This window comes from Ochotona curzoniae, unplaced genomic scaffold, assembly GCF_017591425.1.
Source record: "Ochotona curzoniae isolate NIBS_2020 unplaced genomic scaffold, NIBS_Ocur_1.0 scaffold_4506, whole genome shotgun sequence".
Taxonomy (NCBI): Eukaryota; Metazoa; Chordata; class Mammalia; order Lagomorpha; family Ochotonidae; genus Ochotona; species Ochotona curzoniae.
The window spans coordinates 31257122-31279759 of NW_024467119.1; the positions used below are offsets into that span (position 1 = coordinate 31257122).

General features: G+C 39.5%; 1 protein-coding gene across 2 annotated transcripts in view; it reads left to right on the plus strand.

The window, feature by feature from the left end:
* Window positions 1-22638, plus strand: part of CCSER1 (coiled-coil serine rich protein 1) — a 1046074-nt gene that overhangs the window by 116474 nt on the left and 906962 nt on the right. For both annotated transcript variants that reach the window (XM_040967487.1, XM_040967488.1), the window contains exons 2-3: window positions 10873-12237; window positions 16486-16670. In XM_040967487.1, the coding sequence (XP_040823421.1) occupies window positions 10914-12237; window positions 16486-16670 (1509 nt within the window). In that variant the 5' untranslated portion in view covers window positions 10873-10913. The remainder of the gene's footprint in view (window positions 1-10872; window positions 12238-16485; window positions 16671-22638) is intronic.

The window sequence follows — 22638 nt, forward strand, 5'->3', positions numbered from 1 at the left end:
CCAATGCTATGCCAATCCGAAGCCAGGAGCCTCTTCCGGGTCTCCCACGCGGGTGCAGGGTCCCAAAGCTTTGGGCTGTCCTTGACTGCTTTTCTAGGCCACAGGCAGGGAGCTGGAAGGGAAGCGGGGCTGCCAGGGATAGAACCGGTGCCCATATGGGATCCCGGGCGTGCAAGGCGAGGACCTTAACCACTTGTGCCACTGCGCCACTGCGCCACCGCTCTGGGCCCCATAGTTTTATCGTTTTTCCTTTAGCACTAGTGAGACCTGGATTGAAATCTTAGCTTCACTTTTATTCTCCCGAATATATTTATTTGTCTGAAAAAAAATTAGTTACAAAATTGTCAGGAGAATTAAAGTGCGATGACTTCTGCTTGCAGTAAATGTGTGAGTGAAAGGTATATGAGCAGAACTGACATCCTGAGGTTTGGTTATTGTTGGTCACCTTGTTTGTATCCTCAAGGAACAGGGGTTTTTGCACTTATTGTGTATTGAACCCTTTACTTCATGAAGGAGTAAGCTCGGTTATAAAGAATAATAAAATTATGTTATCATAAAGGTTAAAATAAAATTAAGCTAAGGGTTAAAGTAGGAAGTATGTTCTTAAAGCTGTATACATAAAATTTTTAAAATGTTACGCAAAAATTACAAAGAAAGAAGGAAAGGAGTTTTGGGGAGTGGTACAGGCAAATATTGTCTTCATAGAATTGTATCTATGAAACGCACGAGGTATGTTCTTTTTATATAAAGGACAGTTTTTAAAAAGTCATACAGTAGAAACTGATGATACGTACATACCTTATTATTTTTCTACTATATACAAAGCAGGCAGTGATCAGTTGTAGAGATGTACTAGAAGCTTCTAGAGCAGGAGTTTCTGTTTCAGATGAGGCCCTGACTGCCAGGGAGTGTATACTTCCGTTTGACTGTTTTAGTTTAACTCCCTTGTCACAAACAGCGATTTGTAAATGTTCCTGTAGATACTGCATATATAACTTTGAATGGAGTACAAGAACATTTTGGGTTTCCAGATCATTTTCCAAAAGGAAAATTTCTACAAAATAGTTGTCTCTAAGGAGGCATTCCTGAAATGTTCCAAGATGCAAACACTCCATCTAGTGGCACTCAGCTGAGGTGCATCACCCTTACCGCACCCATTAGACACAAACACACGCCCTGCTCTCCTATTTTAGGAAGGAATTTGTTAATGTGTAAGATTCCAGGGTATACAGAAAATGCACAATTATTATCACACAATTATCATAAATTGTCATGTTAATGCAACATTTATAAAGGAATAGATTAGACATAATTAATAGATAAAATTCTAAGAAAATGTCTCTACCTCCCTTGTTCCCTCCCTCCCTTATCTACTTATTTATCTGAAAGAAGACTTTATTTCTAATCCTATAAAATAATATCATGTTTATTAGTGTAAAATCATTGTTTACCAACAATGGCAGTCTTTGCATATACTGGGTTTTGATGCAGTGCCCTATTTCACAAGAAAAGTTACTAAGGAAGTGTAAGGGATTTTTTTTTTTTAAGAAAAGCAGGCTGACTTTATAACAGCTCCCTAAGTTTAATTTTATATGATTCTTCTATAAATTAAAAATTGTAGGCATTGTCATATGGTATAATATATCTAGTAAAATCTATTCCACAGTAAGTGTTGTTGCCCAGAAAATAAAGCTGCTGTTCAGGACAGTGATATCCCAAAGCGGAGTGCTTGGGTTGAGTCCTGCCTCAGGTCCAGCGTCCTGCTGATGCATATCCTGCCAGGCAGAAAATGATGGCTCAACATTTGGGTCCCTGCAGCCCAAGCTGAAGACTGTCTTCCTGGCTCCTGGCTCCCTGCAGCCCAGCTGTTTCAGGCATCTGGGGAGGACAGCAGCTGGGAGAAGATCTCTTTCTCATTTTGTGTTTCAGAGACTCTGTTCTGCCTTTCAAATAAGTACAAACAAACTTAAGACATTTTTATACATCTAGGGTCAATCTATCATTTGTATGACATCGGATATTTCTACCAATTTAGAAAATTTACAGAACTTCAAATGCTTTCTATCTTGGTAGGATATAATTTCAGAGTATTATTGAAATAAGTGAAACTGTCAAGTCTCGGGTAGAAATTCCTTCGTAGGTTCTAAAATTGTGTCTTTGTTTTAATTCATGAATTAAAAAAGTCACCACATTACATAGTGGAAGAGATAAAAACATGTATATTATATGATTTTATCCTAGTTACTGATAACATAAGCAAGTATGTTATATAGAATAAAGAAATGTATTTTTAATTCACACATTTTTCAGAAAGTTCTTTAATCTTATGAATGCAGAAAATAAATTTAGCAGAAATGATACGACCAGTTATATTGGGCAATGGTTTCATTGATGCATGTGGTCAGGGTATGTTGAGTTCAGTGACTGTCCTTTGAAAATCCCCCAATCCAAGCTTCTCTTTTGCTGTGCATCTGAGAGCTGTGGTCCTCCCTGGCAGTACGTGCTGCGTGGAAATGAAGACATTCTTCACACACAGTTTACAATAGGAGGGAGACAGCATGAATATTCCTAATGGAAGCTAGGTTGCAGCCGGTTGTATTCATATCTATTTTTTGCTCTCACCAACTCAGTGCTGACCTTCAATTGTATTGTTCTAATATTTGCACTTGAACTGTAACATATATTGAAAATGCTGGGTTCATATTACTGCCTATTCATTATTACTGATTTCTTGCGAGGTGTCAGTTACAGGTACAGAAAACACACACTTAAAAATTATATATAGCAACTTGTTTAATCTCCTAGTGTGGACTCTCAGGTGTGCTGTAAGATTGTTGTTCGCCCTTGAGTTTGCTTTTCTTCCCCTAATGTTTACTGATGTGTTTAAAAGGCAGAATTCCAGAAAGGGGAGGGACAACGAGAGAGAAAGATCATCCATCCACTAGTTCACTCCCCATGTGGCTGCAGTGGCCAGATTGGGCTGACTTAAAGGCAGAAGCAAGGAGACTCTCATTTCCCACACGGGTGGCAGGAGCCCAGGCACTTGGGCCAAAGTCCATTTCTATCTCAGGTGTGTGAGCAGGGAGCTAGAATGGATGCAGAGCATCCAGTACTCAAACCAGCACCCAAGTGGGAGGCCAGCACCGCAGGTGGAGACTTCAGCTGAGTCGCAGTTTTGCAGGCTCCCTTGGGTCATCGTGCAATGACATAAGTTAGTTTTCCCCTTTTCCTTTTTGTGAGTGTGTCTGTTACCATCAGTCAGTGAAGTGTGTGAAATAATGTTTTTAAAAGATTTATTTATTTTTAGTGGAAAGGCAGATATACAGAGAGAAGGAGAGAGAATTATCTTCCGTCCGATGGTTCACTCCCAAAGTGGTTGCAGCAGCCGTAACTGAGCCAATCCGAAGCCAGGAGCCTCTTCCAGGTCTCCCACGTGGGTGCAGGATCCCAAGGCTTTGGGCTATCCTCTACTGCTTTCCCAGGCCACAAGCAGGGAGCTGGATGGGAAGTAGGGCCGCTGGAATACGAATTGGTGCCCGTATGGGATCCTGATGCTTGCAAGGCAAGAACTTTAGTCACAGGGCTATCACGCTGGGCCTGTAAAATAAAACTTTAAAAAGTAAAAAATAGTTGCAGTTTAAAATTAGAGTAAAATATGGCATCAGTTTTAGATTAATTTTGTATTTTTTCTGCAAATCAGTGCAGTGTACCATAGACATGTTCTGTATTTTTCAAATCCAGGTAGAAACAAAAAATTAATAATAAATTTGAGTTTCAATGATTCTGACTTTTCTTTAAATTGTGTTGTATACATATGGGGGTAACATCTATCCTATACATAGTTGAATGCAAAACTAACAAGTTATTTTATTATTCCAAATCTGTTTCAAACTTTTAAGGCTCAATTTATTCAAGAGGCAGTTTACTTTTACCAGATACTAGCTTTAAAATTTAAGGAGTTAGTTTTCAAAGATACAGTAAAAACTTAAAGGCTTTGTGACAGTTTTTGAGTATTGAAAACGCTTTATTTTTTCAGACTTACATAATTTTATTTATTTATTATTATTATCATTTTATGGTACAGTTCCAAAGGCTCCTGGGATTTTCCCTTATCTCCTCCAAAATCCGCCCCCCACACCTGGTTCCTCTATATCATTACTAAAGTATAGTTCTTCATACACAGTCATATGCCCATCATTGTGGGCATGGACAATGGCAGAGAGTCCAGCACCCTATTGTCAAGATATAGTGAACAGTTTCATTGTAATTCCATCTTTGTCTGGAAGTACAGATGCATACTGCATTGTATCTTCACATCTGGATATGTTAGTCTCCATTTCACAGTTACTGTACATCCCCTCAAATGAAAAGCCACAATACAAAATCAACAATAGGAGGAAAAATAGAAATTTACTAAACTAAAAACACTTTAAATTGCTATGGGAGGTTAAAATGAAATATTGACTTTGTCAAAAAGAACGATCTTCTGCACCCTCTGCTGACGGTAAACTGCAACTGCAGATTTTTAATATCAACTTTGTTTCTCCTTTTAGTAAATAACCACTTAAGGGAAATCCAGTCATTTTAATATCTAGTTTTAAGAAATTATGAATGTTTAAAAGGAACATTCTGTGTGTAATTATTTTTCTGAGTTGAAAAGAAATTTAGCAAAAATATAAACTGAAATGTCTAGCTTACTATTCTTGGATTTACAACAATGGCATGAACTTACTATTTTTGGAAAATGTCATATTGACACATGCTTCCTTACAAATCACTATGCTGTTCAGATTTCTTAGCCAGCGTACAATCTATGGATATGCAATATTTATAATATGGAAATACTAAAGCTTTTAAAAGATTGTGAACAATCTAGTCACTATTTGAATCTGGGCTATCACTGATGGTATTTCAGGAGAACTATCAAAAAAGACTGACTTTTTTTTTTTTAAGAATTGGAGTGTTTTATATCTCTTATGGACTTTCCTCACATTCTTTGGCAAAGTTTACGTATGAGTGACAGCCCCTGGGAGACCCGAGTCCACTCCCCACCGTCAGTGCTGTGGAGCAGTGCTGCCACACTTCCGCCGGGGCGCTGTGAAGCAGCTCCCCAGTGCTCAGCTGCACCATCGCTTGGCTATTTCTTTCTCCTATTGCCACATCCTGTTGTACTTTCTCTTCTCCCTCAAAGTCTCTTCTGTAAGAATCAGCTTTCAATTACTTACACAAGAACCCCTTACCTAGGATCTTATTCAGTCTTCTAGGAATCCTAAAGTAGGATGGATCTGAGAATTTAAAAAAAAAAATCTTGATTGTAAACTAAGATCAATTTTCAGAAGTGGGTTATGCTTGGAAAAATAGTTTCTTTCTTAACAGTTACGTCCTATTTTCATCGATGTGCGTTTTCCACTTTAAAGTTGTGGATTCATGAAGATTGCTATTGCTCAGCAGATTTCTCAAGTTCGTCTTTGGAATACTGCATTCAGAGTGCAAGGGACAGGATTTGGATATTTATAATATTGTCGATGTTTTGCAGCTTTTAAAAATGATTTACTGACTTATTTAAAAAGGCAAAATTTAGGGCCCGGCGCGATGGTGCAAGTGGTTAAGGTCCTCGCCTTGCACGCCCAGGATCCCATGTGGGCGCCGGTTCTAATCCCGGCAGCCCCGCTTCCCTTCCAGCTCCCTGCCTGTGGCCTGGGAGAGCAGTCGAGGACGGCCCAAGGCTTTGGGACCCTGCACCCGCGTGGGAGACCCGGAAGAGGCTCCTGGCTTCGGATCAGCATAGCATTGGCCATTGCGCCCACTTGGGGAGCGAATCATTGGATGGAAAATCTTGCTCTCTGTCTCTCCTCTGTGCACATCTGCTTTTCCAATAAAAATAAAATAAAAATCTTTAAAAAAAAAAGGCAAAATTTACATTTTGACAGAGAGAGAGATTTTCCGTTTGCTGATTCACTCCTCACCTGGCACCTTCTGCCAGAGCTGGGGCTGTTTAAAGCCGGGGCCAGGAGCTTCTGCCACATCAGTGCTGAGGCCTGGGCACTCAGGCCACCTTCTGCTGCTTCCCAGGCTCGTTTCCAGGGAGCTCGACCAGGCGTGGAGCAGCCAGGACTTGACCAGGGCACACAGAGGATGCTGGCATCCCAGATGGCGGCTATACTTGCTGTTTCACGATAGAGGCCCTGATTTTTAGACCTTTGTCTGCATTATTTTTGCCTTGAGACAGATATGATCAAATATTTTGGGTCAAAAAACAAGCCCAGAATCATGAAATTACTTGGAAAAGACAAAATATTTAAATTACTGGCTACCTCACTTTTTATTTAGAGTTTTGGTAGCAAGGCTTCTCCCAGTGCTGTTGACGTGTGAGTGTTTGTGCCTCTGGTCTTCCTTGTGGTAGTCTAAACTGGCTCAGGGAATATTGATACTAATCTAGAAGTTGACAGAATTAGGACTTCCAGCTGAAATAACTGCAGGAATTACAAGATGAAGAAAAAACACTTCATGCAAAACAATACAAGCATACTGAATTGATCTTTCTTAAACTACAATCACTGGAATTGACAATGTGCTAGAAGCTGTTCTAAGAGTGCAAGTGCATATTTGCATTTAATTATTTGTACTTGACAAAAATTCTTTTCAAAAAAAACACTATAATTTATTTGGAAAAGTTAGAGAGCAGCAGAAGAAACAGGAAAGCGAATGAAAATGATTTTTTTTTTTCTAGTTTGCTTCACAAGTGGCTGCAATGTCCAGGCCCGCGCCAGGGCCAGGATGCCAGAAGCTTCTTCCAGGTCTCCTATTTGGGTTTTGGGGATTCATGCACTTGGGCCATATTCTGCTGCTTTTTCCTGGCCAGTAGCAAGCAACTGGATCAGAAGTGGGGTAACTGGTATCCATGTGGAATACTGGCATGGCAGATGGTGGCGCTACCAGCTACACTTCAGCAGACCCACTTCTGATTATTTAAAGATAATGCTACACTCATTTGCATGAATAAACTCAGAGCCAGAGAAACAGAGAGAGCTCCTATCCACTAGTTCATTCGCCCAGTGTCCACAATGGCAAGGACTAGGCTAGGTGCGGACCTAGAGGCTAGGAATATAATCCAGGACTCCCACCCAGGTTGCATGTACTTAATCACTCAAGCTATAGCTGTTACCTCCCAGGGTCTAGTCTGGAGCTAGATTTAGGAATGGGAGCAAGGAATAGAAATCAGGAACTCTGGGATTCAGGTGACTTAAACACTGGGCCAAATTTCCAAACCTCAGTCATTTGTTTGAGCTACAACAAAATCACAAAAGTTTTAATGCAGTGGTAAGCTCAACATCTTGCGTTAACATCTGCAATCGTAATAACCAGGCATTCACCGAGTATAAATCTCAGCATGCTAGCTAAAATGATTTTTAAAATGTAAGTGTAGAGTCTGGTTATCTAATCTTGGGTAGTTATGGCTTTTATACTTCTTTCACAACTATTTAATCCCTAACCAAAACTGTTTTATTTTTCTGTCTTTATTTATCTTCTTGTGTTATCCATTCAGTGCGTATTGCTATAAAAAGCTAAGATCGTATTTCCCTGGGTGTTAAGGTTTCATGTCCTTAGAAATATGACTGTGTCATGGCCCCTGTACTTCCATTAATTCAGACAAGAAACTCATCTTCCCTAAATCCAGCTGGAATAATTTCTCTGAAATGTAGTCTGCTTTTGTATCATAAGTGTTCTCATTATCATGCTAATTTTGCATACTTATCCTTTATCTTTTTGATTTATACAGATCTAATATACGCTGTCTCTGTTTATGTTCCATCCTTATGATCAAATCATTTGTGGGAGTAACTCCAAGGTAGACATTTCTCATGTCAGCAACTATTTGTTTGTTGCTTATATTCATTTTTGGAGACCAACTTAGTATGTTCAATATGGCTAGCTTATGTGCAAATTTAATAAATTGTTAATTAAGCATATGCAATCAGTGCAATAAATCTGGGCTCTTTCTACCGTAGGATGACAACCTCATTCTCTTCCCTGTGACTGATCACCCACCTGTTTCTGATCAATTTTCTTGCTAATGTAGCTCATTTTCCCCTCCCTTAATCTAGCAGCAGAAGGGGCGCTCGTGTCCTGAGTGTAATTTATTTCTTAGAAATGCCTATACTGTTTTTCCAATCATTTGTGAAAAAACAACAAAACATTTTGAAATGCACTTAAAGATGAATTACAAGACAGTTAAAAGGATGTTAGGTTATAAATAGTATGGCCTTTTAAATACCGATATCTGGACAAGGGGGCTATTTATGCCCAAGCTCTCAACAGTTGCATAGGTGTGAGCCTGCTTACCTCAAGGCTAAAAGACATGACTGGATAAAATTGAGAAATTTCTTCAACCTATTGTTCGATCCAATTATTCCAGTAATTAATCAAAAAACAATGATATGCTTTTCTATTATTTACTTTCTGATAGCACTTTCTTAATGTTTAAAATTGTGCCCAAAAGTATTTGGTTTGTGAATTTCCCTTCTTCAGTTTTCCTTGTGTATAGTAGAACTTCTTTTTAATGTGGTCATTTGAACTCTGCCAAGTTATTTTATGAACATTTTTTCTGCGAAATCTTAGGTCTGGGATGAAATTCAGCTTATGTGACATTTCCATACACAGTTCAAATGTTGGTCCTCAGAAGGGGAGACTCACTGTAAGAGATGAAAACGTCGTGCTCAGTTTATGGACTCCACTCTGTGTTATTTTAGGTATTCTTTTGAAGTGCAGTGGCTGCTGTCCAGAATTGCATAAGTAGATAATCTTCATAATCACTGTATGCACTGCACCCCTATGAATATATTTCATCAGAGAAGGCAGGGGCTACTGTGTGTCAGTCAGTATCACATCCTTTGTATATGTGCCTTCGCATTCATAAAACCATCTTGTGAAATGACCATTGTCAGTGTTCAAGCTCATATTGCTTGTACATGAGAGATTTTACTTAAAGCCAAATGTTTTATAACAAATTGCATGGATCCACAAGATTCCGTTTTTGTTTCTTTAGTTTTTACTATAAAGAAATGCTAGTCTTGGGAATTAGAGAAAAGATAATGAATTGTGTCTAAAATGTATGACATCAAATACCCTTTATCCATAGAGGAAAAAGAGGAGGGTGTCAAAATTACAGTAAAATATTTTTTTTAAATGAAAGCAAAGAAAAAACTGGGAAGTGGTGCCGATTTTATATTATTTTTTCTTGCACTGACAGATGTGCTTTTTCTAGTACCTAGTATTATACTTCCATGATGCCATCTCTCTAAAACCATGCAGGATTATTTTCTTAAAGACAAATTATTTTGAGCCTGGTGCAGTAGTCTAGCGGTAAAAGTTGTCTCCTTGCATGCGCCAAGATCTCATATGGGTGCCAGTTCGTGCCCTGGTGGCCCCACTTCCCATCGAGCTCCCTGCTTGTGGCCGGGAAAGCAGTAGGGGATGGCCCAAAGCCTTGGGTGCCTCAATCTGTGTTGAAGACTTGGAACAAACTCCTGGCTCCTGGCTTCAGATTGGCTCTGCTCTGCTTGTTGTGGCCACTTGGGGAGAGAACCAGCGGATGGAAGATCTTCCTGTCCTTCTTTACTCCTCTCTTTCTATCTGACTTTGCAATAAAAATGAATCTTAAAAAAAATTGATTTTGTTTAGAAGACAGAGTTACCCAGAGAGAAGGAGACAGAGAAAGTGGCTACAATGGCCAGAGCTGGACCAGTCCAAAGTCAGGAGCCAGGAAAAGAAAAGACAGAAAGAACTTCTGTCAGCTGGTTGACTCCCCAAGTAGTTGCAATGGTTGGAGCTGAGTTGATCCAAAGTCAGGAGCCAGGTGATTCTTCTGGGTCTCACACATAGGTGCAGCATCCTAAGGTCCTGGGCCATCCTCTACTGCTTTCCCAGGGCACGAGCAGGGAGCTGGATGGGAAGTGGAGCAGCTGAGACACAAGCTTGCACCTATATAGGATTCTGACCATTGGAAGGCAAGGATTCAGCTTCCAGGCCATTGCTCCAGGCCCTCCCTTTTCATTCTTACAACTCCAGAAGGTAATATTTATTATCATCATTTTACACTGCAGTTATTTACCTCATGTCACATTGCTAATAAATGATAAAGTAATAACTAGAAACTAAACCTTCCCTGACTCTAGTGTTAGCTTATAATCAGCACAACAGAAAGGGCATTCACTAGAGCCCAGTGCAGTAACCTAGTGGCTGAAGTCCTGGCTACTCTGCTTTCCATCCAGCCGCCTGTTTGTGGCCTGGGAAAGCAGTCGGGTAGTAGTGCATTATCAACCACCATGCTTTGCAGCTGGCATGAGCCTGTGAACTGCAATGCATTAATATCAAGGTATTAGCCGTCATCATTGAAATATCTTCAACATTCATGCATATTGAGATATTTCTGGTACTTCTATTCTGATAAGTGGTAAAAGAAAGACGTTGTTCTGTATATCCTTAAACAATACTCACAGTATTTAAATAACCAAAAAATTTTCACAAAAATTGTGCAAGTCACTCCTCTTTAAACATGCACCAGCGCATGGGAGCTCTGTCTCTCTCTCTTGTGATCCCAAACCTAGTGCTTTATGTGAATACGCCTGAAATATTTTTGTTAATCTTTATAATTTTTACACTAAAATAGAATATCTGTGCAAACTATCAGATCATAAAAACATGTTCTGAAGTTGCAATACAAGAACATCTTTATTAAGTATAGAATCTTTGCATTTTAAGATAAAACAAATGCCATGCTATATCTTTAAAATGATATTTTCTTTTAACATGTCTTATTGAAGATTGATTCCTAATGGCTTCTTTTTTTCTTTCTCTTTGAATTATTCTCAGGTTTCAAAGTTGGCTGTCACAGTGCAAACCTTGAGGTCCCGATGGGGGACTCAGGATCCAGACGATCTACTCTGGTGTCCCGTTTGCCAATATTCAGAAGGAGTATCAGCAGAAGGAATGACTCTCTTCCTTCCTCCCCCTCTTCCAGCAATACGGTTGGTGTCCACAGTTCCTCTCCTTCCAGCACGAACTCAAGCTCAGGAAGCACAGGTAAACGCAGAAGCATATTCCGTACTCCTTCTATTAGTTTCCATCATAAAAAGGTCAGTGAGCCTAAGCAAGAAGCCAGCAACCAGAACCTTAGTGTTTCCAATGGTGCTCAACCTGGTCACAGCAACACGCAGAAACTGGGCTTGGATGACCCTGTCAAAGCCAGGGGGAGACATTCTGTTGGTTTTCACAGTTCACGAAATAAGAAGATAACAAGGTCTTTGACAGAAGATTTTGAACGAGAGAAGGAGCACTCCACAAACAAGAATGTCTTTATAAATTGTCTAAGTTCTGGCAAAAGTGAGGGGGACGACTCTGGGTTTACAGAAGAACAAACTCGCCGTTCTGTGAAGCAGTCAACCCGGAAGCTGCTCCCCAAGTCTTTTTCATCTCACTACAGATTTTCTAAGCCAGTTCCACAGAGCCAGTCCGTTTCTTTGGTACAACAGCCTGACTTCTCTTTGGAGATTACAGAGTTGGAAGAGAAAGAACCTGTATTAGGAAGAACATCTCCATCTTGTTCTTTGGATGTTACGGAACGGGCAGGAAGCTCCTTACAATCTCCTTTGCTTTCTGCGGATCTTACCACGGCTCAGACACCTTCTGAGTTTTTAGGTTTGACCGAAGATTCCATGTCAGAAGCAGATGTATTTCCTAAAAGCGGAAGCCTGGCATCCCACTGTGACAACCTTGCCCCAAATGATTCTACCTCTATGATCTCTCGCAATCCTGCTGCTCTTACAAAGACGACGACAGATCTCCTGGGAACAGCTCCCTGTGCAGTCACGTCTCCTGGGAAATTCAGGTTAGAAGGTCGATGTAGCACCGAGTCTCATTCCGTCCCAGAAACCTCTGCTGCTAACCAGGAGGAAGTGTTACTGCAAATCACCGAGGTCCCTAGGAGGAATGCGCTCAACTCAGAGAACCGTCTGCCTGCAGATGCTCCAAGAGGGGAAGATGCAGCGGTACAAAATGGGGATGCAGCGCTGGGCACGAGCTCCCCCAGGAAGCGCGGCTTGTGTGAGCAACACAAAGCCATAGCTGAGCGTGTGAAAGGGATCCATCCGGTTTCAGATTCGAAGACAATACCCTCTTCCGGGGATCATCCCGTTTTTAACAAAACATCATATGGATATGAGGCAAATACTGCCAAAGGTATGTCTGTTTTCCTTGTTGGATAAATGAGATGAAATAATGGTTATTTTAATGTAGTTCATTATCTTGCCCCGTCTTGTGGATGGGAATCACTCTTCCTGATTGTACACTGTGAACATTTATTCCTATTCGGAGTTTATTTAAATAATCTTTCATGGAGCCTGATTTTAAACTTTTCTCAGTTGTGTTATGCTGAAATCGTAATTTAGTGACAGTATTCCTTTTGCTTAGTTGTATGACTCACATTCTGAGCAGAAGGAAGTAGATTGAAACCAATTCTATTTACAGTGCAGCTTTATCTAAAATAATGACAATCTTTTGGGGTTCATTATGGCAAAATTCTTTTTTTTTTAAAGATTTATTTATTTTTATTGGAAAGGCAGATATAGAGAGAGGAGGAGAGACAGAGAGGAAGCTCTTCCCTCTGAAAGCAACCTCAACAGCTGGAGATGAGCCAAACTGAAGCTAGGAGCCAGGAGCTCTTCCAGGTCTCCCACGCGGGTGCAGGGTCCCAAAGCCTTGGGTCATTCTTAACTGCTTTCCCAGGTCACAAGCAGGGAGCTGGAGGGCAAGCAAGGCTGCCGGGATTAGAACCGGCAACCATATGGGATCCTGCCACGTGCAAGGTGAGGACTTTAACCACTACACTATTGTGCCAGGTCCGGAAAAGCTGGCATTTTTTAGCTAATGAAGTGGATATGTTTTAACCAAAATGACTTTAAAAGTAAATTGTATACTTTAAATTGTATTTTCTGTGTTAATGGTTTAATTAGTGATCAGAATCCATGGATCAGCATAAATAATCCCTCTCCATAGATAGAAAAGGATTTCAAGATAAAAAATATCCCATCTTTGAAAACAAACAAAAAATATCCTGTTTTTGGAACCTAAAAACCTAATTGGGTTCCAGCTCTGCTGCTAAAATTAAATGAATGTGTAATCTTGGACATCAGCTCCCCCTTTAAAAAAAGAGAAAGGAATTGTGAGTGTGCATCATTCCAATGTGACTCAAAAAATTTTATTTGACATAAAATTCATCTCAAGAACATTTTGAACAGATACTGCGTTCTGGTGTTATACATTATTTTTAATTCTTTTATGCTATTATTACTACCCTCTGTTGTTACCACTGTTGTAATCACTGTTTTAAATACTACAACTAATGGGAATTCTCCCAATATTAAAAATGATTGTGACATCCCAGATACGATGCACACATTAATTTTAAGATGACTGAAATCAGTACCATGGTTGAAGGCTATAGTAGAAGTAAGAAAATTGGACCAGAGAGAAGATATATGTTCCAAATCACAAGGTGAGTGAGTAATTATGTATGCTGGGATGTTATCTCTTTCACATGTTCCATATCAGATCACAGGGTCATGCAGCTAGAAGGAAGCACAGCCTAATTACAACTATTGGAATCCCAAACTCAGGCTGTTAATCATGATGTTGCTTTATATTAGGCCCTAAACAAGCAAATAGAATTTAAAACAAATCAAATGGAAGAATATTAGGAATAATTGGATTATGAAACTTATTTAACCAGCCCCTTTATCCTGATGGCCATTTTATTTAAATGAAGAAAGTGACTTCCCTGCTGTCTTAAAATATTTTGCGAATTGGTACCAGATCACTGTAATGCACTTGGCTGCTTTTTCCTTTTGTAATTTTAACTTAGTAGATTTGTTCATACCCTTGACTTTAGCTATGTTTACATTTAGGTAAATTATAATAGTAATGATGATGAATATAGTTACATCTTTTAAGTGTACATTGAATGTATATATAATACACCAAAAAAACACATACGTGATTTTACTTTGTTGCTCACAAAATATGTGGCTGTTGATGGCATAAATTTAGGATTGAGTTAAATTTTTTTAAGAGTAATTTGTTTTGTATTGGAAAGTCAGATTTACAGAGAGAAGGAAATACAGAGAGAAAGATCTTCTGTCTGCTGTTTTACGTCCCAAATAGCCGCAATGGCTGAAGCTGAGCCAATCTGAAGCCAGGAGCCAGGAAATTTTTCATGTCTCCAATGCAGGTGCAGGGTCCCAAAACATTAAGCCATTGTCTGCTGCTTTTTCAGGCCACAAACAGGGAGCTGGATGGGAGTTGGAATAGCTAGGATATGAACTGGCACCCATATGGGGTCCTGGGAGATGTAAGGCAAGGATTTAGCCACTAGATGTCACTTTGGTTCGCGAGTTAGATATCTTTAAAAGGTCATTCTTTTCTTTTCTATTTTTTTTTTTAAACAATGGAAGGATGACTTCAGAGTGGATTCTGCATATTTTTAAAAAAGAAGTGTCAGGTAAAAAAGGAAGATGCAGTTTTCCTGATGGATCTAATTCTAGATAGCCATGGCCGCTTTTCTCAATGTCTGATTGAATACTATGTTTTTTTAATCTCCATGGAAACTAGGGAATGTCCACTCAGCCTGGTGACTATTCATGTGTTGGTTGTAATCCTAACTGTAAGTCGTTTAGCATGTAAATTACTTTGATTGAATTGACAATGTGTTGTGTATTCTTGGGCAAACTGAGTTATATTAACAAGGAAAAGTTGCTAGTTTCCTATCCATTGCTTCGTGAGAGTGTTTATGTGCGAGTTATGCAAACTTTATAATTCGGAAGTTTAAAAATTTAAAATCCTAAAATTTTAAGTAGCTGTATTCTATGCAAGAAAAGTCACTGTAGAAATTAAACTATAAAATAAAATTTATTTTGTGCTATAAAATATTAAAACTAGTACTTATTGCATATATGAATGTATTGGTTGTATACTTTTTCAAAACTAAATAGAAATAAGCTCCATTTTTTTTTGCATAAGACATTTGCTACTAGCTTGGCACTGTGGTTTCAGCCGGGAGCCATTAACAGGAGCCTGAACTGAGTAGCTCAGTCATTTATTCAACAAATGTCATTTTAGCACTGTTTTTAGCAGGAACGATGCAGGAGTTTACAAAGCAAACACCTTCCTTGTTTTTATGAAGTTTGCTTTCTAATGGTGATGATCAATTAACATGCAAACACTTCAATGTAAGATGATGATTACTGATAAGGACAAGGTGAGGCAGAGTAAGGGATTAGCAAGAGGGAGGTTAAGATTGTGGTTTGCATTTTTAAATATGATGGGCAGAGTGATGCTGAGAGTGCCATATTAGTCACTATTTAAGGGCCCTAGGGAGTGATACAGCTGACTCAAGGAAGTATGTTAGTATGTAAGAGCCGAACTCTGTGGGTCTGGGCACGCTGGGCCTGTCCCGGGACTAGTGTAAGATCCAGTATGCCATTAGCAGAATGAAGAAAAGGGGAAACAACAGAAAATGGGACTAGAAGAGTGGGCAGGTGAGCAGGAATGGCGTCAGGGCATGGATGGAGAGATGGGTCACAGGAGTGACGAGTCAGCCACGTGAAAGCATCATTTTTTTTTTTCAGATGTATTTATTTTTGTTGGAAAGTCAGATATACAAAGAGGAGCAGAGACAGAGAGGAAGATCATTCGTCTAATGATTCACTCCCCAAATGGCTGCAATGGCCAGAGCTGAGATTATCAGAAGCTAGGAGCCAGTAGCTTCTTCCAGGTCTCCCACACAGGTGCAGGGTCCTGAGGCTTTGGGCCATCTTGACAGCTTTCTCAGGCCACAAGCAGGGAGCTGGAAGGGAAACAGGGCACCAGGATATGAACCAGCACCCTCATGGGATCCCAGCACTTGCAAGGTGAGGACTTTAGCCACTAGACAGCTGTGCCAGACCCAAAAGCATCAACTTTTACATCTGGAAGCATAATGTTGGTGAATCCCACTGTGGTCTGAGTGTATTATTGTGGTTACCACGAAGAAAACGGGTTTTGTGGTGGGGAACGGTGTGCTGAGGGAGGTGAGATAAGGGAGAGGTGAGAGAAACCTGGGCAGCATTGTGATATTCTGTTAAGCATTGATGAGTTTGACCCAGGATCTTGGATTGGAAAGTAGCAGAAAGTGAGCAGACTCTGCGCACAAGAAGAAAGAAAGAAGAATGTGTGTGTGTGCGTTATGTGAGCCGGGACTAAACCACCGAGAGCTCCCACCATGTCAGGCTTTAAAGACAACATTATGAGCAAGCAAACTGCAGTGTCACTATGAATATAAAAGTTTTCTCATAATAAGAAAGTTCTGACTAACATTGTTTTACATGCTTTTACAATGGCACATTTATGAAAACTATTTGCATATTTATATCATATTTCTTTGTCTTTAAATAGTTCTTGCCAGTAGCTTCAGTCCTTATCGCGAAGGGAGATTTATAGAAAGGCGCCTGCGATCTTCTTCAGAAGGAACCGCTGGGAGCAGCAGGATGATTTTCAAACCAAAAGATGGGAACACAGAAGAAATTAATAGTTTGAGAAAGCAAAGAACGGGCTCCTCATCTTCAAAAATGAATAGTATGGTAAGTGTTTAGACATTCTTGTGTTAAGAAAATAATGCTATGTCTATGTAGCTTGCGTTTGCAAAATGAAGAGGCTGAAGGATATTCGAAGGGTAAGTAGATCTCCATTGTAGATATCCACACAGCAGAATGTTTTTTAAAGATTAATTTCTTATTTTTATTGGAATGTCAGATATACGGAGAGGAGGAGAGACAAAGAGGAAGATCTTCCATCTGTTGATTCACTCCCCAAGCAGCTGCAATGGCTGGAGCTGAGATTATCCATAGCTAGGAACCAGGAACCTCTTCCGGGTCTCCCACATGGGTGCAGGGCCCCAGGGCCCTGGGCTGTCCCATACCGCCCTCCCAGGCCACAAGCAGGGAGCTGGAGGGGAAGCGGGGCTGTCAGGATTAGAATCAGCACCCATATGGAATTCCAGCTCGTGCAAGGCAAGGACTTTAGCTTGTAGGCTACTGCTCGGGTCCAAGGTTAATGTTTTAAAGAAGATGTCAACAGCCCTCAATTTCTGTCTTCCTTCCATAGGAGGCTTGGTATTCTATGTTATAGATCAAGACTCTTGGAGATACGCAGGCTAAGAATAATAATAATCATGGGGCTACTTTTTGAGCCTCCCATTTTACACTATCTCTTCACTCCATAGCTACTGTGGAAAGTGTGCTTGGGTAAACTTCCATGATTATGGGAGCAGCAGCCTTAGACCCGGCAGTAGACCGTATTGTGACCATCCTCCCGCAGTTCACCTCCATACAGGGAGCTCATGGTGACCAAAGGCCAGAGCTCTTCTAGAGCTGGAACTCATTGAAGGCAAGTAAGAAACAGTATAGAACTGTTTAGAACTCTGTTTAGAACAGTATAGAACTCTGAAGTACAGAGCCTGGTTTTCTGCTGAGGGTGGAGGTGAGGTGTGTCAGGCTGAGTCTTCAGAAAAGGGGTGAACTTGTGCTTGTGGGCTGATCTGTCATAGCTGTGAAATCCCGTTATATCCCAAAACGGAGTTCATGCTGGGAAGACACGTGGCGTGGACGTGAACCTGGGGTTCTGCAAGGCTTCTGATCTCACAAATGCCAGCATGAGCTTCATTTGTCTTACTTCCTCACACAAGCCCTTTGTCAACAGTGAATTTGATATCAAAGTGTTTCTTTCAAATTATCTTGCTCTACTCCTACTCGTTAAGTGTTTGCTTACTCATCCTTAGGCATGTGGAAAAATGACTAAGAAAAGAAGCACCCGTAATTTATCTCTGTGTTATAGGTAACCAGGCTTCAGTGATGCAGTTAGTGCATTGATACTTGATTGTTTTATTGTTAGAACTCTTAGGGAAAGTAAAGAAATAGTACATGAAACAAAACTATTATGCTCCACATTAGAGATTCTACGTCCTATTTTGGCTTAACTATTTCTGAATCCTGGACAAATTAGTAGCTGTAAAGCAGGACATGTTAATGAACATCTTGTTTCCATTAAACTAAGAAATTTTTGTGTACATATGTGCATATACATGTTTTTTGTTTTCTTTTTCATTGGAATTATTATAGTATGTCAGGTGATACTTTTGTCTACCTAACAGAGTATATTAAAAAAGACTGTTCAAATAGCAGTGACTAATGCTAACGAAACATTAGGAAATACTAATCTTCAAAATTCTGTTTTACATAAATAAATAGATGATTACTTACACAACTGTTTATTTCACTTGCACAAAGATAAACTCTATTACATATTCTTTTGTACCTTATCTTAAAAAATATTTATTTGAAAGGGAGAGTGATGAAGAGGAAGTGGGGATGGGAGAGGAAGAGAGAGGGAAAGAGAGAGACCCACAGAAACATAAAATGTCAAAATACAGAAAGGTAACTTGTTCTTTGAGTGCGTGTTTATGAATTTCTACGTGTTCTTGCAGTGTTTGAGGTCTTCCACAAGATGGCAGGATCACATCATTGCCAAAAGTGGAAGCTTGGAGAAACAAACTTTTTAAAACTGTTACACATGTTCGGGGAATTTGCTGATAAAACCTTGTTGAAATAAATGTTGTCATTTTCTTTTGGATTTTTGCAATGTGGCTCATCCTTGTTACTTTCCTATGTGATGGTTAATTTAAAATACATGAAATATATTTTTACCCTAAGCAATGAAAGTCAGAAATGCTAGAATTCTAGATGTACATGAAACGTATGGGTTATATGTTTTAAAAGCAACACTTTTCTCTTCAGTAACTAACTGGATACTTTCCTTTGGATTATCCAAAAATTGTGGCAAATTTTTGGAAATGGGTTCCTTATTTGTTGGGACTTTCCATATTATGATAGATAAGTGAACCAATGTAAGGGCTTGTACTGGTTTTTCCAACAACTTTACAAAGTGAATGCTAACCGAAACACAGAACACTCTGTTCTGGAAAGGCGTTTTTTGTTTTGTTTTGTTCTGTGAGATGAGCAGTCAAAGTACAGACATAGTACAAGGGGGAAGCTCCTGAGTGGGTGAGACAGGGTGAATGTGGGTAAGTGGTACAGGGCCCTAGAATCCGGGGATGGTCAGGCATGGCTTTGCTTCTCCCACGGGCTGTTTGTGCATTGTGGAGGTGCTGGTGGGTCCACTCAGTGTCTGTGTGTAACCAGGGTTTTAAAGCAACCCCCACTGCAGACGCTGCCTTGCCTGCTTCCAGACATACAATGCTGTGAGCTGAGAGGGAATCTCCTCGCTCCTGTTCATGTGTTATTGATCAGATCTAATTACATGGCACAAAGCAGACGCCAGAGGCTCCAAGAAGCACCTTTCGTTCTGTGTATCTGGAACAAACCAGATGTGTTTGTTGGATATAAATAGTGAATTAAATGGGATTTGCTTCTTGCCCCTTTCTTGCTTCCTGCCCACAGTTACTTAATGGACACCCCCTCTGGTACCTCAAAATGCTGGGCATTTTGGTTGGAAAAGGTGAAAATAAGTGTACACTGGAGGATTCATGTTTGACCACCAGTTGGGATGTGCTTTCTTCAGCACTTACAGCCTTCACATGTGTATCTTAAATGAACTAAGTTAACTTTTGCACTTGATTCAAGGATTCCTGCTATGTATCAATGAGAGCATTTGGTGTTCTTAAATCACCAGTTTGTTTTAAACATTGTGCTATGTTTACTTAACTGAGTAAGAATATCCACAGAGATGTTTTGTACTGTCTATGCTGCATACTTGTGACAGCTTCCCTCTGATGGCCACTTTTCCTGCACGTGGCACAGTTCCTGTCATTTGCAGTCTTGGCATCCTGCTGCTTTTGTGTAGAAACTGTGAATGGTATGTTAGAAACAGAAGCCATGGGATTTCTTTGATAGAAGAACCAACAAGATTTATATTTGATGAAAAAAGAAAGTAGTTAATTGCAGATCTTTAGTATCTCAAATCATATTTAAATTTCTTAGCTTACTGATATCTAGAATTTAGAAAGTTTTGGCAAGAATTGAAGAGTGTAAGCCTAAACATTACTTGAAGTTTGCTGGACACTTTTATGTGTACATTTTTCTGCCTGGGTCTTGTTGTTTTCTCATGAGTTGATTTATAAATACCAATTCTTCACTCATTAATCTGCTTGGAGTTTCTTTCAGTAAATATCTTGGTGAGAGATACTCTGTATAGCTGAAACAACCTTTGAGATTTTTGAGTCAAAATAGGGAGCTATTAGAGTTAGATATAATCTTTTCACTGCAAATGATTTAATTGTGGCGAACATCTGTATTTTCAGAATAGGCAAGGCACTCTCAATTTTGATGTTAACATCAAAACTTAAGAGTTTTCAGAATACAAGGAATAGTCCATTGTTTTGTATGTTTATTGGAGAATGGATTTAAAAATTTAAATTCTTGGTCAGATATAGGTAAGGCAAGATTTTGAAACTTTTCTACATAATTATCTTGTGCAACCCAAGATAATTAGAATAGAATTACCAGAATTATTACTGTCCATTTGTGTGTTGTTCACATGGGAGTGTGCTTGGCACACGTTTATTTCCTATGTAATTATATCATTGAACTATCTAGCCAATATCTCTTTGCAGTTAACAGATTAAAAAGACTAAGATTGCTTACCTTCAGCCCTTGGGCTGTAATCGTATTTCCAAGTGGATCAGCTTTATCTCCTGGTGTTCTATGAGAGGACTGTTGCCTGCTTCTGTGTTTAGGTAGACTGGGGATGGCACAGCTCCACAGCACCAGAGGGAGTAAGTATTGATTCGTTTTCCTTGAAAAATTTCTGACCCTCTGAATAATGGCACTATCAATAGCACAGAATTGACCTTGAGGTAGGTTCTGTGTCCTGATAGGATAGTTACTGAGATCGGAAGTATTTACATTTGTGTAGTTGGACCATGAGGACAATTTATTTTCCTTAGAAATTCTATTTTGAAATTTAAATTTAGCAGCAGCTTGCTAAATAAATATAACACATCAGATACATTTTAGTAAAATAAGTTAGCAAAACAAATTTTGTCTTCCGAAGAAACATTATTGCAGTTTATAAAAATATAGGAATCTTTCATTTGTAATAGTATTTTTCACTAAGTTAAAAATGAAGCAGAACAGTGATAGTTTCCTCAACCATAGTGTTTACAATGTCACTGTAAAATGCATGATTTGTACATAAATCATTCATAATCAGTTGCACGGTTTTCTTAGGTGATGATACTTTGTTTAAACTAGCCTCTTCTACATTAGATAACTATCATTTTAATAACTTCAATTCTGTAATATAATTGAAATATAATTTCATTCTAGTGTGAAATATATGCTTTGAAATTCATTTGTTTATTTCTTTATCGGTTTTTGCCTGTTACAGCCAACCTAAGACAGTGAAGTACTGAAGGTTTGCGTTTCCTCTTTTGGGCTCTTTATTTTATGGATTTTTAGTTACTCATAAAATTATTATTTTTATATACTTAACTTATTTTCTGAAACACTGTTCATTGATTAGCTTATGTGTCATTGAAAAGCATATAGAATTGTGTTGCCAGGAGATACTCAAATAAATGAGAGCTCTTTTTTTTTTGAGATTTATTTTATTTTTATTAGAAAGGCAGATATACATTGAGGAGAAACAGAGAGGAAGAAGAGCTCTTTTTTTAAAGATGTATTTATTTTTATTTGAAAGTCAGATTTTTAGACAGAACGTGAAGCAGAAAGAGATAGATCTCCCATCTTTTGGTTTAGTCTCCAAATGGCACGATAGCCAGAGCAGAGCCACTTCTAAGCCTGGAGCCAGGAGCTTGTTCCACGTCTCCCATACGGATACAGGGACACAAGGAATGGGGCCATCCTCTGCTGTTTTCCCAGGTCATGAGTAGGGAGCTGGATAGAAAGTGGAGCAGCCAGGACTTGAACCAGTATCCACATGGGATACTGGTGCTGTAGACTGAGGATTAGTGCTGTGCCATGCATGCTGTGCCATGCATGTTAGCTGTCTAAATCAAAACTCTGGCCGGGTGACACCAAGACACAAATGAAGCAGGCAGAAGGCTGGAGTGCCTTGCTTGCTCTCCATCTCTTTTTTTGTCTGCACCTGTTGGCTCTGGACTGGGTTGGTGAATGAGGCATACATTCCTGAGAGGTCTCACCACCTTATTTTCAGTTTTCTTAGTGTGCAACAGCTCCGTTGTCTTCTTGGTTGTACAACATACATGCCCATCTCCCAGGCAGCTATTCCCATACAGTTTTAAGTCATGGCTTTCTTTTTGACAGTTGAAGATCTGTTGATGGTAATCTCTTCAGTGAAAGAATGTAGTCTGCCACTTTGTTTCCTGCAAAGTTAGCCATTAGGATTATACACAGGGATGATGCCACATCATCTGCTTTAACCTGAAGAAAAGGCTCATGCAGGGATGCCTGACTAAGACACCATATGTGATCTTATTCACTTGCTTCAAACCACATTCCAGTTTCTCCCATAGAGCCTTCATTTCCTTTGATCATTGATAAAATTCTTTCC